The following is a 17,457-nucleotide window of genomic DNA, read 5'->3' as shown; positions in this document are numbered from 1 at the left end:
TTATTTTACATGTTTCGACACATCTCAAATACAAGCAAATAAAGCATGTGCACCGGAAATCGCGTAGGCAGTTCCGACTGTAGTTAGCGTTCAAAAACGTGTTTCCAAACCTGCAGTAGTTTTTTACATTTACATGAAGATAAAGACTGGAAAACTCATTGGTTCTTGCTTACACCATATTTGATTAGAAACAAAATAAAAGAGGCCAATTTCAAAATATTTCATAAGTGTTACCCTACCCCGCGAAAATATACAATTAACATGAACTCACTGCGCTGTTTTTGGTTAAATGAAGAGGAAACAATATCCGATTTGTTTTGGGAATAATGCTTGCATTGTTTGGCCTGACTAAATCTGAATCCTCAAAAAAACATTTCCAACATTTACTTTACTTTTTTACTTTTTATCTAATTTTGATGAACGTAAATTTAGATACAAATAAAAATACGTTTCCTCAGTAAATTTCATTTTTGTTTATTAAACCCTTGGTTGTGTATCCTGGAATTGAAGGCGGAACAGTATTCGTGACCAGTAATACTGGAATGCGATTTCGTTTCAAAATAATTCAAACCAGTGCGGTGCCTCGATCTCGTGCCTTGTTTTGACATATCCTATTGGTTGATTTGACACCCTCGCGAGATCACCCTAACCAATAAGAGTGTAGTAGCGGCAACTCAAATGATACATTTCAAGCCAAGTGGCCGGTTTTGTTTTTTGTGTCACACTTTTGCCACATTATTGCGCTCTTCCACTTTACAACACACGTTCAATCGGAGGGTAAGTTGTTTTAGATATATTGACTGATGTCATTGTTCATACGAGGCGATAAATCGCAATGTTTGACGCTGTTCAAGCAAACTAATAATGCACAGTTTGGCTCGGCATGAGCTTTGATTTGCTTTTTTTAGTCCTGTTTTTGTGCTTTCTACAGCCTTTGCTATTCATTTATAGTACTTTGTTTGTAGTTGTATGCATTATTTTTGCTCCTTGTACAGCAATTTGTTTAGAGCGGTGGTTTTTTTTAAGTCCTCTATAAATACAGTTTAGTTGAGTTGAGCAACATCTTCAGTTCCTGCAGAAATGGCTCCAGACAACTACGAGTAACGGCTAAATCCCGATCAAAGGGCTTTCTCGTACTAATAATTTCCATGAAGTCATTGTCTTAGTGAATAGAAATACGCCGGTCTCTCTCTTGAACGCCACAACATTGAGTGAATAAGATAATGTCGGTGGTTATTCTACTGTACCATGACCGGTAATTCTTGTTTTTTTGCCGTGAACGGCTCCCATTGGCCAGTTACTCCAGATAAATTTACAGCATTTTCTATTTCATCTTCTTGTCACACAGTAAATGTTGTAGTCATGCTGAAAGTGTACAATACGCTGTCAGTAAAAAGAAAACTATGTTGTTGTTGTTTTTAGTTTAATGTTATACTATTTAATTATGGATTCGATCTGATGTATTCAGTTTGATATATTGAGTGGATTTTATGATTTATTGTCATTATTAAAAGATCCTAATCTTATGTTTTAGGACAAACGAGTGAAATATCACGAGGTTGCGCTTGCACCATGAGCAACATTGCTGTTTCAAGAAAAACCCCAGCCAACAGAAAAGTAAGTTTCTTTGTCACCTTATTGCGAGTAGCATTTAAAGAGGGCCGATGATGGAAAACTGACATTACATGTAATTGCTTAGTTACATATATATAAATATGTATACATTATTTATCGATTTCCGAAAATGTTGATGAAAGCAAGCTGTTCACATTCACAGTGAGAGCCTGTTTAGAGCCACATCAGATGCATTCATGTGAACTGAAAACATATTATCTGGTGAGGACAGACATAACTTTATCCGAGGACACAAAACAATAAAGGCTGGACCTCCGCAGCAAAATATCAATATTGTTTCTTCATCTCTAAAAAAAAGGAAAACACTGTTGTACTGATTGGACGCCTGACAACGAGGCATACAACAATGCTCAGCAGTAGTGCCTCTTGTTTGCTGCAACTCAATTTTTTTCATTTTTCTTTGGGAGAACAGTGGTGACGAGCAGATAGTGTTTCAAACAACCGGAAATAATTGAGCTGGTTGAGAATTTTTACGAAAGATACTTGAATAAAGCATGGCTTTGCCCTGAATCAAAATGGCAAAAAAACCTGTATGTGAGTTTTTATGTGAATAACAGAGGACATGTTCCTGTGAATATGCGTGCTTCACTATACTTGAAGAATACGGGTTGTTTTATTCTTTCTCTCAGTGTAAACTTAGCCATTTTGGTTATTTGTCACTTGAAATATCCATGTAGATGGATAAAGGCATTAAATTAGAATTGGGAACTTGGATCTGCAGTGCCAAACCGGTCTAAAGCATCTGGTGAACGGTAGTATTTTTTTTTTTTTTTTTTTGGATTGCTCTAAAGGTTTGTTTTGAATTGTTTCAGGAAAATAAGGAGAATGCTCAGCCTGGTGATGGAGTCAAGTCTTTCATCAGAAGAGATTTTTCAAAATCAATATCAGCTGTCTCTGTCCAATGTAAAAGCAATAGGAAACAGGAGATCCTGGTTAGAAATGGTGTCAGTAAAATCACCTCCAAAATACAAGACACGAAGTCGACATCTGGTAAGGTTCTGAAAGGCAAGTCCAGACAGAAAGATGGGAATGGTGGTGCTGTCTGTGAGGTCGAACAATCTGCACGGAACCAGGCCATTCTTGCTGAACAGATAGTGAACAATGAAAAAGTAGTTACAGATACCACAAGGGCACCGGTTGCGGTAGCTTCGTTTAAATTTGCCCCCGGCCTCTACAAAGGTAAAATTGTGGAGTCAAAAATTGGATCACTTTGGAAGTCAAGTGCGACAGCTCGAGGGGCGGAGTCAAAACCAGCACCACCCAAAACCGAGAGCCAAAAGGTTGTGAATTTGACAAAAAGCAGGTCAAAGTCTGTTGCTGAGGTCCCTGGACGCAACCTCCAAAAATCTGGCCCAACGACGTCTAAATCGCTGTTGGATGGACGCGTGCAATTATCCAAACCTGGACCCAGTGGCCGTCTTCCAGGACCTCGCTCTGCCCGCCCTCCGACCTCCTCTACTGTCCCGGCAACATTAAGACCCACCAGCTCCAGAAACACAACAGCTGCACCCATGATGCCAAAGATTGCCGTAACTGATAAGAAGGTCAAGAAGCCTCCTGTCACAAGCACCCTCAGTCAGTACAGATGTACAGAAACGACAGAGGAAAGAAGGTGAAAGTCTTCATCTAAAATCCTGATTGTTTGTGCTTGACATTTTGCCGGTGAGGCATGCTCAGTACTTTCTTATCATTGCAGGGCAAAATTAGCTGTGTGGCTGGCTTCCAAGGGCAAGACTCTCAAGAGACCGGCTATGACAAGCACACGCACAGAAAAAAAAATATCTGCATCTGTAAATCCTAAAGCAAGTGTGAAATCCCAGGCTCGTGTTAAGGGACAGCGGGATGATGCAAAGACAGAACCAGAGCCCAGTCTGGGCCAACCAAAACCGGAGCACACTGCCCAGGAAGCTCCTGAAACTGTGCAAATGCAGCCTCCGGTGAAAATGAACATAAGTTTCGACCTAGAAAATGTTGATTCAGATTTGCCTGCTGCGCAGGATGGATTTGATGATGTAAGGGGATTAAAATAATACAATTGCACTATGCTTTGTTGCATTTAACACTTACATTGCTCTTTATTGTATTTTTAGGTTGTTCTGAACCTGTGTGATGTTCTGGAAGCCATGCAGACGCCTTCAAAATACCAGGATGGTGAGTGCAGTTTTATAGAGTGTAAAATGCAGTGTAGCATAAAAGAACATACCAGAACAATGTATACAAGCAGGAAAAAATACTTTTATAATACAAGGTGTCCTCTGTTTGGCCCAGTCATACTCAATAACAAGAGTGTGGCACCGGTATTTTGTCAATTTGGTATGGTATTTTGTAACATCAAAGCAACCTGTATAAAGTAGAAGGTGCAATTATTTTTATTTATATTTATAAGTGTAATTGCACCTTATATTTTGTACATTCAAACAGCTTGGGCGTGGAATTTATTCGTGTCTGTTGTGATAATTTGACTTGCACTTCAGATGAAACAAATGCACTGGAAAATAATTTCAGAAGTGAGAACCCTGTATGTAAGGGTATGGGCACAGATTCAAGTTATGTAGTTGTTATAGGAACAAAATTCAGTCATAAACGGAGGACCCCCACATAATAACAAATGGTTCAACAGAATGTTGGGCCTGATTATAATGGACAGGGTTTTATTTCTTAACGCCAACTCTGGCCAACACACTGAATCATTGTAAACTTTTATTGAAACGGTGAAGATCATAATGAAACTAAGGAAATATTAAACGCAATTACTTTAATGGGTTGAGTCAAATGTGTCAGAAAATAACTTTTCATTTGAAGAGTCTCTTGAAATGCCAACATGGCTTTTCCTGGCTCAAGTTAAGGTACGGTAGTTTTGATACTAGTATTGGACGATATGGGGGGAAAAAATCTATCACGATATTGGCCATTTTATATAATGATATCTTTATAGGTATTTTATAAAAAATATATATACTGTATGTACAACACTATGACTGCTTACCTTTTCTCATTTTATGTTGAAGTGACATTAAACGGACCCAAAAAAAATGATTAATGCAGTCAGTAAGTGCTGCTGAATAAAATGATCAAATGTAAACAAAAGCAAAGTAGCCTGCATATTTTTGCACAAATGTGGATATCAATCTAAATGAGGCACAAAAAAAAGTTTCTGGCAGAAGGTGATGACAATTAAAAAAGATGAGGTTTACTGTAATGTAATTGTGAAAACATTTGTTTTGCAGATCTCAAAAATCCAAGTCAAATCCCAGAGCTGTATCGTGAAAACAAATCACATTTGTAAAATATTCATTCAACATAGAATGTGCATTCACTTTCTCAGTCGCTTATCTTCATTATAATACGTTGAATCTTGGAGTCAACTCCTCCTGGTTGACGTACGAGACACCCTAACATTTTCTGTTTAGTTTAACTGTGTGATTAGTTTGAATAAAATATATCTGCAGACCCTTATGAAATTGGCTGCTCTTTTGCTGATCAACGTTGGATACGCGCCGCTTTGACGCAGTTCCAGCAAGACCTCTGTGAAGTGTACTCCGTCACCCAAGCACTTTAATTCCGGTCTTTCACGTTGACGTTACGTTAGCTTAGCAAATTAGCATGGCTTCTCCGGCTTTCCCTCTGTTAATTACTCCTCGTAATCTCTTCGTGAGAACGATACTTGTAAGAAGTGTAGTTTATTCGCTGCCATGGAGGCTGTAACTGTTGTGTTAAGAGCGAAATGGCAACGTGTTTAGCAGGCAGTAATAGCCAACCGAAGCTAGTTGCTGAGCTTGGTATCGCGAGATTCTGCTGCGTCTCGTCTCGATCTGCCGACTACCTGGCTGCAGGTGACGTAGGCAGCACATTGAAACTTTCTGGGACTTCTCTGTTCAATTATCTGGAAAACCATTCCTCAAAAAGCTGTGATTGTCAGTTTTGCTTTTCTTTGTGGCTCGAATTAATAATTGCTATGCTAGCATAGTTTGAAGGTGAACCCAGCATGCCTTGAGTGATTAAAAAAATGTGCAAAGTAAATAATTATGGGTTTGTTCTTGTTAGTACATTCTTGCCGAACACAGCAGTATTTATTTGCAATCACCCACCCCGTTATTTATTTATTTTCTTTGACTCTTAGACACCGTAGGTGTTATGTAAGGTGACGGTGTATTGTGATTCGCTTCCCCGTAGGTTTGCTCAGTCTGCCACCTAGTCGCAGCGGTGCAACATGAGATTGAAAACTGAAAGCTTTTTCTAACCAAATCGAGCTGTACTTGACATATTAAATGGCTGCAGTATGCAACAGATTACAAAGTAGAAAAAAAGTTCTATCTGTATGAACGAACACTGTGATAATAGGAACGTAAAGCTGGTTTTAGGAGTGACTTCCAGGTGATTCCAATGCCAATATTGCTGAAGATGGGCGGTAATAATGGGGTCAGTTGATAACATTGGTTAACCAAGTTATACTACTTATTTTTTTAATCAGCGATGCAAGTAAACTTTTCTAGATGAATTATTCGCGCTGATTCTGAATCTGCCCTAATGGTTTTCTTCATTTCATTAGGCTTTAATAATTGATACATTTATGAATTCAGGGCACGTTGTAGCAAAAAAAATAAAAGTAAAAACGTCATCGTTGTAAAATCCATATTGACAAAACTTTTATAGGTCAAACTTAAATACAAAAATATTTCAAAAACCTAATGTGCTACGGCAAAAGTAAAAACATTTTAGAAGTCGTCGTCAAAAAATACATTTCGGGTCCACTGAGCCACATTTGATTTAAATTTGCTGAACGGTGTAATCCATCCATCCCTTGTGTGCGCCGCTTTCCAATTCTCACAAGTAAAATTTCTGGATCTGAAGAGATCTTGGGTAGAAAGTCTAATTTTGTGATGATTTCCATAACCTGATGCCAATGTCTTCCCAGAACTACCACAGAGCACAGACATGTGCAACATTGCTGAAGAGGAGGAAGGAGCTCCGGAGGATGGATGTGTCAAGGATGTGTCTAAGAATGAAGATGCCAAGGAGATGTTGACAGATGAGAGTAAAAAGAAAGTGCTGATGGATGAAGAAGTTCAATGTGATGATTCTGACATGGACAGCATGCCACAGACGGGTCATGCCTACGTTGTAAAATACAGTATCAAAACAACACCGTATTTGCAAAGGTAAACTGTCGGCTGTAATCTCAATCATAGAATTAACATCCTATAGTAATGTGAAAGGGGAACTCAACCCGAGATGTCAAAACATTTATGACCTTCATATGTTGCAGCGTGAAGAAAACAATCGAAGGCGAGGTCCAGACAAGCACCTCGAGGCGGAAAAGCAACATCAAAGATCTGAAGTTTCTGACGCCCGTGCGCCGCTCCCGTCGCATCGAGCGCAAATCTTCATATCTGCCGTCGTCCGTGCTCGATCATGACCCGTGTGTGTCATCGCTGGCCGAGCTGGTTAAACTGGATGACAGTCTCAATGCTTATGTCTACAGAAAAAATTCTGCTCTTACGGATGACCTGCCAGACCAGGTCAAACTGTAATGATGCACATGGTATGTCTGTACTGTATACACTATATAACATTGTTGGTTTAAAAAAAGTGTATATATTTTTGGACTGAAACTAAACAATGTGACCATATTTTTCTGTCTACTAATTTTAATATATCCAGTGATCTTATTATTTTTTGGTTTTGATGAAATGTTAACATTTGCCTTTCCACTTTTAAGTTCTGAACGTACTGACTCTTATATTTTCACAACTATAGTAGCTCACTCCAATAAAGGCAATTTTGTCTGACCTTTTAACAAAAGTTTCATTATTTTATTTTATTTTATATGAATAGCACTTGTCCATTTTAAAATATGGGGGGAAAGGAGCCTACTCGAGAGAACGAACACAACTAAAATGGTCAAGAATATAAATGTGAAACTGACAGAATCAAAATAAAAACATTCAATTAAACCATTTCCTTTTAAAAATGCTACCATGAATGAATGTAATATTTCATTGCTCAAACCATGTCACACACCTGTGGATTTTATTTAATTTTATTTTATTTTTGCAAAATTACGGTTGTCTTGAATATGTGCACGATGGAATGGAATCTCATGACTGGCATTTTGCATTGAAATATGCTGCCTAGTGCCCAATAGCTTGGGCTCAGCCGCAGATCATGCTCAGGGTCACTTGCTACATTAATTCAGAAAATTATAGTTTTTAATAAGATTGTCAAGTTGAATTTTTTTTCTCAACCATTTTTCCTAAATTAGAGTAGGTATGAAAAGTACACACTCAAATGTCAGATAAAAAAAAAAGCTGATCCTTATGAAACTGATATGCACACACACACTTTTTAACACTAATGATTTGCTTATAGTAACACAATGAGGCCTATGCAGAAAAAAACACTACCTCTAGTAAAGCATGATGGAACATCTATTATGTTGCACAATTCCACAAATTGCTCTATAAAGAAACATGGAGGCAGTCATCTTTGTCAACAGAGTGTACAATTTATAGTTTGGCACATTTAATGTCTCTGTCACGAAAGTAAGAAAGACAGAAAGGAAGATGTCAGAAGTGGCCAGAAAAGTAGTACACGTCACTATGGCGATTGGCAAAAGAATATGGCTACTTTTTATGCTGGTGCAAAGTACCAGTTTATCATTCTTACTGTTGCGATTCATCCAGTCACCTCTCTTTTTAAATTGCCATCAGTATCACCATTTTCCATTTGGGATCACAAATTACCTTTAACAACTGAAGAGATATTGCTGTGGTAAGAGTCAGAAAAACAGCTCGTCCTGCTGACACAGAAAAAAAATTAAAGCACACCAATTTTCCACACGTTGAAACCTGCTTTATTCGACCACATAAAAAATGAAAAAGGTTTCTTCTGTCTTTTGGCCAGTTTGTCAAATTAGACTTTCCACAATCAGAATGGGTAATAGGAAAACCTCCCCCTTTGGATTCCTTCTCAGACATTTTATTATAACAATTCAAAAAAATGATTCTCACATACACACCCACACAAATCTCTTTGCAATTTTCTTCCCCAAAACAAACCGTATAAAAAAAGTATTGTTGAACAGCTCATCTGTTGACCACAGGGGAAGGTGTTCAGTGCTGTGCGCAAACAGGGTGTTTCATTTTCTTCAAGGGGGGATTATGTTCTTGAAAGACCCCGGTTGTCCAGATCTTTAACCTACAAGTTAGAATGAATAATAAAGTGAAAATAAATCATGGAAAAGACCCTTGTTGGAGACTAAAACAATAGGCAAAACATACAAACATTAAATTTTTTTAATGGATTTAAAAAAAATAAATGGTGTTCGTATTTCAAATGAAAACACGGATGGTACAGATATGATAACGTTGATGGTCACCCCAACACCCAGATGTGCTCACCACCATACCATTCTGCCATCATTTACAAATATCATATTTTTTATTTTATTAAATAGGATTCTTTGACACAACCTTTTAAAACCAGGATTTTCACCGCCTCTAAATGTTTACACAGTTCTGACATGTCTTTTGTTACGGCCTTATTGGGTGCTCTATGAAAAGAAGGTGACGTTTAAATCAAGTTTAATCTCAATGTGTCAACTGAGTGCCGTTGACAAATGCCTTTGCAAAAAAAGAACCCAATGAGGAGAGCCCTACCTTGTATATCCTCACAAGCCAGTGTTCTGTCGTGTAGGCCTCTTCCAACACATCCAGTTCAAAGTCTTTGTTGCCGATTTCAGCGTTCCTCACTCTGTCATAACCTGGTGGGCGCTCTGTAAAGATTATCGTTACACTTCAATGCACACAATTGAGCACTTTTGCATAAAAAAAAAAAAATTTAAACACAGAAGAGACATGCAGCTCATACTTTCCATACTCAATCGAATTTGGGGTCATGTCCCGTGAATGTAGCGCAAGTTTCAGACACCGATAAACTGAGAGCACTTGACTCATCAAAGTTACTCACTGGCCTCAGTGTAGACCTGGCCGAAGCGGTAATAACACATCTTATACATGAGGCAGTTGAGCAGCACGGGCGAGCCTTCGCGGTCCACTCGGAACTCCCCTGTGGGTGTGTAGTAATCGTGCTCCTTGATGTGCTTCCCTGTGTCAGTGCTGCCGCCAATACGGACCATCCACAGAAACTTGTTGATATCTGTGTGAACACAATTGCAGCTCACAGATGAAATATTTCTTGGTACTTTGTGTTTCTAGGACGAGCAATTAATGACAAATCCAAAAATTTCTTGCACAGGGTACCTCGCAAATTAGCTGGTCAGCATTCGCAGATTCACCTATTTACTATTTTTCTTATTCTTGTTTAAGCCTATCTTGCATTACGCACAGAAAAACTCACCTGTTCATGATTTTACGTACGGTGAGGGGAGAAAAAAAAATCTAAACACTCTTTGCTTTGTTCTGTGGCAAAATAATGTCAACAGTGTGAAAGATATTTATACGAGAGCTTCTATTTCATTCAGACAACGAACCGTTGCCGTTTGTCGTAGCCACACAATCAAAAGACATCAACCAAACTTCCACAAATCTAACAGCAGCCATGTTCAGACTTGTGATTGACAGTCAGCAGCAGAGAATAAATAAGATGGCGGTGCCCGTGTCTGCTGTGGCACATGACAGTGTCACTCAACTAGGACTAAAAAATGGCATCAAAACTAGTGGAAGCCATCACAACAGGTCAGTGGAAAAATCACTTTCCATTGAGAAACATGAGTGAAAATGCATCCTGTATTTAGGTAAGCATCAATTTTGCATGTTTGACTTCACCGTTGTTGGAACATACCATCCGAGGAATAACCAGTAAGCCCTCCAAAGATGACCAGGACGTAACTGACATCCAGCTCCCTCATAATCTCATAGGCTCTCTCCTCCGTGGACGCCATGGCCTGAAGTAGACGAAGCCCGTCAGAGAGATTTGTCATGAGCATGGCGCCTCTTTCTGGTTGCTCTACTCACTTGGCCAACTCTCGAGATGTGCGTGTTGTTCCACGTGTTATTGTCCACTAGAATGGTTCGATTTGCCATGGCAGTGATCTGGTAGCCATAATCCCACCATGACATGACTTTGGCATCCTGAAATAAAATCATGCACCTTAGCATAAGGCGAGTGAGTTCAGCATGCATCGATCTATTGTCTCTGGAGCCCTACCCAATATTTTGGGATATTACTAACCTCCGGGGTGTTGTGGCGAAGCCAGTAGTAGGCCTCTCTGAAGTCATCGAAAATGATGCGGCTGCCATCCCCTCCACGAGCAGACAAGACAATTGAGGGAGAGGAGTAGGCTTCGCTTGTCACCCAGGTTGAGTGGAAGGTGTACGTGATTAGGAAGAAGGCCATGACCAGAATCATCCCAGACGCAACCTACAAAACACAACACCACCGATATTTAGCATTATACGTGTGCGCTCACAGCGACATCTTGATCGTAATCAATTGTGTCAATTCATCCATTCAATGGATCAGATGACATTTTAGAGTCACCCTGGACTGGTAAGCAGCCAAAAAAAGTCACTGGGATAACAAGTTAAGACAATCATCGTCTTTCTCGAGTCGATCGACCGAACGATATATCCAGGGACTGCGGAGGAGATTCGACAGAGAAGTCGTTCCAGGCCTGGACCTAAACTTGCTGCAGGAAAGCCAATGGACCACCATGCTGCCAATTTCTCAATTTGGCCAACTAATCTTACAGAATTGTGGTCACCAATGGCAACTTGGCCGCGTGGGTTCAGTTCCAACTCAGTGATAGCATTAATGCGAGTAGTTGTCTCTATATTTGCCCTGTGATTAGTTCATGTTTTTTTTTTTTAAGTGAGTAGATGTTCTGTGTTCTAATTTTGCTGTTGTTGGAATCCATCATAACATTACCAAGTACCACAATCAATCAATGTTAATGACTTGTTAAGCCTTAAATAGGAAAAAAACCCTCCAAAAAAGATTCAAGTCAATAAATCGGTAAAAAAAGAATCCATTAAAAAAATATGAGCTTCAGGACAAAATCATGCTATATACACTCTCCGCTGAATTTTATTGCGGCAATGCTTTAACCGCACTACAAAGTCAAATCACCTACTTCGTTTTTGATGGGGTAAGTGGAGTCCTGCTGTTTCTTGCTCTTCTTATCCGGCCTGCTGACATCCAGATTCTTCATGTAGGTTGTGAGCACCTGGGACACGCCGATGCCGGACAGGATGCACATGACAGGGGCCAACACCAACATCAGACGAACCTGGCAGCAGAAGGAGACATGGATGACTTTCATACAGGAAGCACGAGCAGGTAAAGTCATTCGGATGAGCTAATCCGGGATTTACCATGACAGCTGAGAAGTACATGCTGGTCACACCATACATGATGATGAAAATCCGGGCATCCGACAAGTTGTTGAAACAGTAGTAAAGACCAACTGTGGCGAAAGGAGGGGATATATCAGGAAAATAAACATTTGATCTGTGCATTCAATAGAAACAGATTTTTTTTACATCTCTGTGACATCAGAATAACTTTGATGTTGCTGTTGGCTGTAAACACCCCCAAAAAGCCCACATATAACTTGCTGTCTCCTCTGTAGCAACAAAGAGAAGGCTGTTCAGCATACAGCTGGACATTCCACTAACACACAGAGTTTTGCCAATCACAATTCTCACAGCGGCCGCCTCGACTTATAATTAACGTGACAAAAAGGTTTGACAGGATGTAAACAGTATGTAGAGTATTCAGTACACTGGAGCATGCGCACGGTCACACACCTTCCAATCAGCTGCCTACATTTCTAAACATGGGGAAAAAAAGAAGTTTTTCTAGACTGTGAAACAACAACAAAATTTGAATCATTTTTATATTGTACTGTATTCACTTTCAACCATACACCATCTGGAACGGATTCATTGGATTTCCATTCATTTATATAGGAAATGTTACCTCGATTTATGAATGTTTCGAGTTACAAACAGGGTCACGGAATGAATTAAGTTCGTAACTTGAGGAACCACTCTACTGGGATTCCACCCGATGCAAGCGATATATGAATGCTTCGCTTTGATTGCAATTGCCAGTGAGGTATTAATTTACAAAATATGTTCAGCAGTGTGGGTGTGGTTTGTGGAGGTGAAAAACTGCACCAGCCTGAGAGTTTTTTCATATTCAGGGAAAGTCTTTCATTTACAGGGGAGTCCTCGGGTTACGACAGTCCCAACATCTTTCAAGGTTACCAAAAAAAAAAAAGTGCACAGCAAGTTCACAGAGCAGTTTAACAATATGTCGTCACAGGGCACAATCAAGCATGCACAGTTTCTACTGCACTTAATGACTTGCCATTTGCTTGTTTCAGTTATTTTCATACAGAAACAGTAATTATGACTTTCTTACTGCGTTAGCGTAGGTTATATACGACAGCAGATTTCAATTCAGGTATAAGTTTGCGCGCCATATGAAAAGAACTCCTTAGTAAATCCCTCGGTTTACCCCGTGTAAATGAGAGAGTAGTGAGTGAACACTTACCTGGGAACATAAACACCAGCAGCTGGAGATCAAAATAGTAGGAGGACCATGTTGTAGGCTGGTGCTCAGAGACCGAGGCAATAATGGGGATGTTGTTTTTGGCATAGGAGGGGTCCAGCAGAGAGTAGAAACGACCAGTCCATGGCGATATCTTTCCTGGGGTCAGGACAATACGGTACAGGACATTTACTGCACCGATTCAAGTCTCCACAACTGCTTCATCTCAACCCACAACTGTTTTTGGACCTACCTGTGAGCATGAGAACAGCACCCACGGACAGCAGGAGGAATCCCACCAGGGAGATGACGCTCTTAAAGAGCACCTCAAACTGCTGAGTGTTGAGTTTGCTGCGTAGATAGTCCACAAAGGCGTGAATTTGGCACAAGCCAAACACACCAAAGGCAGCCATGTGCTCTGAGGACTGCACCGGCTAGCATCGGGGAGAGGACAGAAAGATCATATTTGACGAGGCCCTTCAAAACGGTACTAGTACAACTAGCAACGTTAGCTTGGATTACATTCGCTGAGAAGATGAGCAGCTCAAAAACGTTCTGATATGGTTCTTAGATTGGATCTCATTGGGCTGTGCAGGTGCAGTGAAAGTAAAAATAACCCTACCTGGAAACCAACAAAGGAGATCTGCATGGACAGGATAGTGCCCAGGCAATAGACTGTGCAGTATGCTACATAGATGCGGTGAGAGAACCGTCCAGTGAGCATCAGAACCAGGACGTGGAGTGGGATAAGATTGATCAGGAACACGTAGCCACCCCAGGAAGATACCTACACACATACAACGGATGAGACAAGAGAGCTAAAGGAATTGCAAGTATGCATGTAAACATTGTATTGTATTGAGATTAATCAATCTGGTTTTCCTCTATATGCACTGTAAATGTGTTACAGATGTGCAAATGCTACAGATTTCCACAAATTCTTCGGGAGCTGGACATCAGGAAAACTCTGGAAATGTAAACAAAATTGTGATAGATGACAGTTAAGGTTTTCTTCCACCCTTTTAAAAATAGACACAAAATGTAATTATTACTTAGCCTGTCTCGATATACAGCTATCATATCAAGGGGGTGCCAGAAGATGTCAGGTTAGGTGACGTAACTTAAGGGCCGGGGATGCTAAGTCAATTTTAGCTTTATTAAAGGCTAAATTGAGATCTTTAGTTCCGATGATGGGCAAGACGACGAGCAGAAAGCAGGCTCCAGTCCAGCAGTTTTTTTTAAGAAATGCTGATATTAAAAGAAAGGGTGTGTCATATGTTATACAAAACCAGTTGATATTTTACAAAAAGACCTTACAATTAAACCGTTGTGAAAATGTATTTGCTCACCATATAGAAGTAGGCCAGAGCACATATCGAGGACCAGTATACAGATCCTGTTTTTACAGCCTTGATCCACATGTAGTAAGTCAACAACATGCAGAATATGGCAATACCTATGTAGGGCAGACAGGATGAAAAATATTTTGTTTGGAGGGGTCTTCTCACATGTCAAATAGAGGCATGCGTGTTATGCTATACCTTCATTGTCATAGGAGCCAGCAACAGAACGGGAGATGTAACCAGGTACCACAGCAATCATGGCTGCAGCCAACAGCCCAGCACCAGCATCCTAAACAGAAAAGTGAGCGACAAATTATAAGCACTATAAAGTAAAATCAAACATGATATACACCACAGTAAAAAACATGATCTAACCCCATTCATCCATGTTTTTTTTCCCCAGTAGCACTATTTAGGACAATGAGGGAGTTGGAGCCTGCCCCAGGTGACAAAAATAAATAATAATAATAGAATATAAAAAAATAATAATAATAATTGTGCCTGGCGCAGCCAACACAGCCTAGGGCTGAACACGCTCAAGACTGTAGAGATGATCGTGGACTTCAGGAAACATCCTTCACCACAGCTTGCCCCTCACACTATCCAACTGCCCTGTGTCAACCGTCGAGACCTTCAAGTTCCTGAGAATCACAGTCTCCCAGGACATGAAGTGGGAGGTCAACACCAACTCCATCCTGAAAAGGGCCCAGCAGAGGATGTACTTCCTGAGGCTGCTGAGGAAGCATGGCCTGCCACAGGAGGTGCTACGACAGTTCTACACGGCAGTCATCGAATCAATCCTGTGTTCTTCCATCACGGTTTGGTTTGTGGCAGCCACAAAAAAAGGACAGAATCCGACTTCAACGGACAGTCAGGACGGCGGAAAAAATCATTGGCACCGCCCTACCCACTCTTGAGGACTTGCACACTGCAAGAATCAAGACAAGGGCACGGAAAATCCTCCTGGATCCCCCGCACCCTGCCCACCACCTTTTCCAGCTACTCCCCTCAGGCAGGCGCTACCGATCCATGCGCACCAAATCCAGCAGACACTTAAACAGCTTCTTCCCTCTAGCCATTAACCCACTAAACAGTCACTGACGTATACTCCACCGCACCAGACACTTCAAAGCGCTCAAGGACAATTGCACACTTCTTGTACTACAAATACTGCTACTGGTCACTTTAAAATGGTTCAATGATTTTCTGCACCAACTGTACAACTGTTATAGTATTGTATTCTACCACTGATCGCTTTAGCTCTGCTTGATACTTTGCGCATTGTCTCACAGTTGTCACTGGGTGGTACCACCGCACTACGGTTCACTTACATTACGAAATGTCCTTCCATACTTATTTGTCATGTCCTTGTTTATTATGATACTAATGCAGCGTGTTATACCGGAGACAAATTCCTTGTGTGTTCTACATACTTGGCCAATAAAGATGATTCTGATTCTGAAAATAATAATTTAAAAAACACCTTATGATTCATTAGAAATTACCTTCAATTCCTTTGTGAAGTGATAGGTGACAATAGCTGTGAAGGAGGAGAACAAGGGAGCCAAAAAAACGCAAACATTGCGGATATCAATGGTGATGTGGAAAAAATGTAAGACGTGGTACAAGGCAGCCGAGGTGATCATCAGGCCTGGTGGAGGAGAAAATACATGCGTTAGCATGGTCGCTTTTTTTTTTTAAGCTGTTCAAATAAATATTGTCAGTCATCTTGAAATTGAGCATTATTGCTCATTCCTACCAGGATAAATGGTGCCACCGATGATCCTCCCAAGTGGATACCATGCTCTGTCATCAAACCAATTATGAAAGTTGTAAAATCCTTCTTCTGCCAGGAAGCGGGTGGTGCGGTAGTTGAAATACCTGAAGGTGATTCACAAGTGGAAGGATTTTTGGGGTAAATCAAACGCAGCACAACTTTGAGTAAGCAAGCACTTACGGATCAAACTCATGGATGACACTTTCGAACCTCAAGACGGAAAAAAGTCTGGTGGAGAACGCTGAAGAGAAAGAATAATTATTAAGGAATAATGCATTTGTTTACATGTTAATTGCACGTAGTGAAGACACTCACAGAGAATAGCAGCCATAGAAAGGATGAGCAGCTTCAGTAACGTGTCCTGCTTCTCGTAGGACAAACGCAGGAAGCCCAATTTTGTCATTGTGGCGAGGTTGAAGACAGCTCACCTAACTAACTGATGAGCAGAAGACAAACAATGTATAGATTCGAATTAATTTCAAATGTGGAAAATAATTCCCATTCTTACAGTTGTTGGGAGTCCAACCAGATAAGGCCACGCACTATATTAGGTGGCGTCAGAAAACTAGGAAGCGCCTCCTCTTCTTGGGAAGTTCTGCAGAGATTTGAGGTTGTGCCATTAAATATGCACACTTACATTTAAAAAGACAATGAAAATAAATACAACGCAACCTCTAACGTAGGTCGACTATTCTGTGAATGGCTATTTTACAGCCTACACCATCCCCAAAAGAGCCGTTATGGCTGCCAGTTTTAAGAAATTCGTCCACAATCACGTAGAAAGTAAGTCAGCTAAATAAAGTGACTGAAAATGCAACAAATCGAAACACCAAAAAAAAAGTCCCTACAATAATTAGGCGTGCTTGATGATCTGGTAATTTTACCTTCCAATAGTCTGAATTGCTAACATGGCTAAGCTACTCGTTTATTTTATGTACAGTCCAGCCCAACAACTCTTCCATTAATGTTAACCGAGGATGACTAGCAAAACGGCACAATGGCCTAACTAACTACGTGCTATTTCTCGAAGAAAATACATTCCATTACTTATGTTCATTGAGCTGCACTTACCAGCTTCGCTCCTGTGAACTCATGAGTTGAAGACAACCAACACTATTCCCGCCTCATTCACCCGATAGTACATACTGATTGGTTGAGCGTCAGTCAAAACCGTGATCATGTATG

At 40.4% G+C, this 17,457-nt stretch overlaps 2 protein-coding genes across 5 annotated transcripts; one reads left to right on the top strand and one right to left on the bottom strand.

Annotated features, from left to right (window-relative positions):
• Positions 1 to 706: 706 nt before the first annotated feature.
• LOC147193515 (uncharacterized) lies at positions 707 to 7,430 on the top strand. The gene is made up of 7 exons (XM_086131961.1): positions 707 to 777; positions 1,535 to 1,617; positions 2,448 to 3,247; positions 3,332 to 3,647; positions 3,726 to 3,786; positions 6,551 to 6,794; positions 6,902 to 7,430. The coding sequence occupies exons 2-7, from the start codon at positions 1,573 to 1,575 to the stop codon at positions 7,164 to 7,166; spliced, it is 1,731 nt and encodes a 576-aa protein (XP_085988087.1). The 5' UTR covers positions 707 to 777; positions 1,535 to 1,572; the 3' UTR covers positions 7,167 to 7,430.
• Positions 7,431 to 8,118: 688 nt separating this feature from the next.
• Positions 8,119 to 17,394, bottom strand: stt3a (STT3 oligosaccharyltransferase complex catalytic subunit A). Of its 4 annotated transcripts, XM_086131263.1 has the most exons (19): positions 17,344 to 17,380; positions 16,781 to 16,867; positions 16,588 to 16,708; positions 16,453 to 16,513; positions 16,255 to 16,376; positions 16,001 to 16,146; positions 14,694 to 14,784; positions 14,502 to 14,608; positions 13,775 to 13,939; positions 13,406 to 13,586; positions 13,156 to 13,311; positions 11,970 to 12,061; positions 11,729 to 11,884; positions 10,828 to 11,016; positions 10,611 to 10,727; positions 10,438 to 10,540; positions 9,604 to 9,792; positions 9,294 to 9,409; positions 8,119 to 8,832 (listed from the first exon to the last, which is right to left on the bottom strand). In XM_086131263.1, the coding sequence occupies exons 3-19, from the start codon at positions 16,673 to 16,675 to the stop codon at positions 8,794 to 8,796; spliced, it is 2,118 nt and encodes a 705-aa protein (XP_085987389.1). In that variant the 5' UTR covers positions 16,676 to 16,708; positions 16,781 to 16,867; positions 17,344 to 17,380; the 3' UTR covers positions 8,119 to 8,793. The 4 variants fall into 4 exon arrangements, with proteins under 4 accessions (XP_085987389.1, XP_085987391.1, XP_085987390.1 ...); XM_086131265.1 differs by lacking the exon at positions 16,781 to 16,867 and having other exon boundaries at positions 17,344 to 17,394; XM_086131264.1 differs by lacking the exon at positions 17,344 to 17,380 and having other exon boundaries at positions 16,781 to 17,094.
• Positions 17,395 to 17,457: the final 63 nt, after the last annotated feature.

The sequence above is a fragment of the Hippocampus guttulatus genome, chromosome 15 (genome assembly GCF_054856545.1).
Source record: "Hippocampus guttulatus isolate MCC_2025c chromosome 15, RoL_Hgut_1.0, whole genome shotgun sequence".
Classification (NCBI taxonomy): domain Eukaryota; kingdom Metazoa; phylum Chordata; class Actinopteri; order Syngnathiformes; family Syngnathidae; genus Hippocampus; species Hippocampus guttulatus.
The sequence above is the reverse complement of the archived record's forward strand: the minus strand, read 5'-3'. Positions and strand labels throughout refer to the sequence as shown.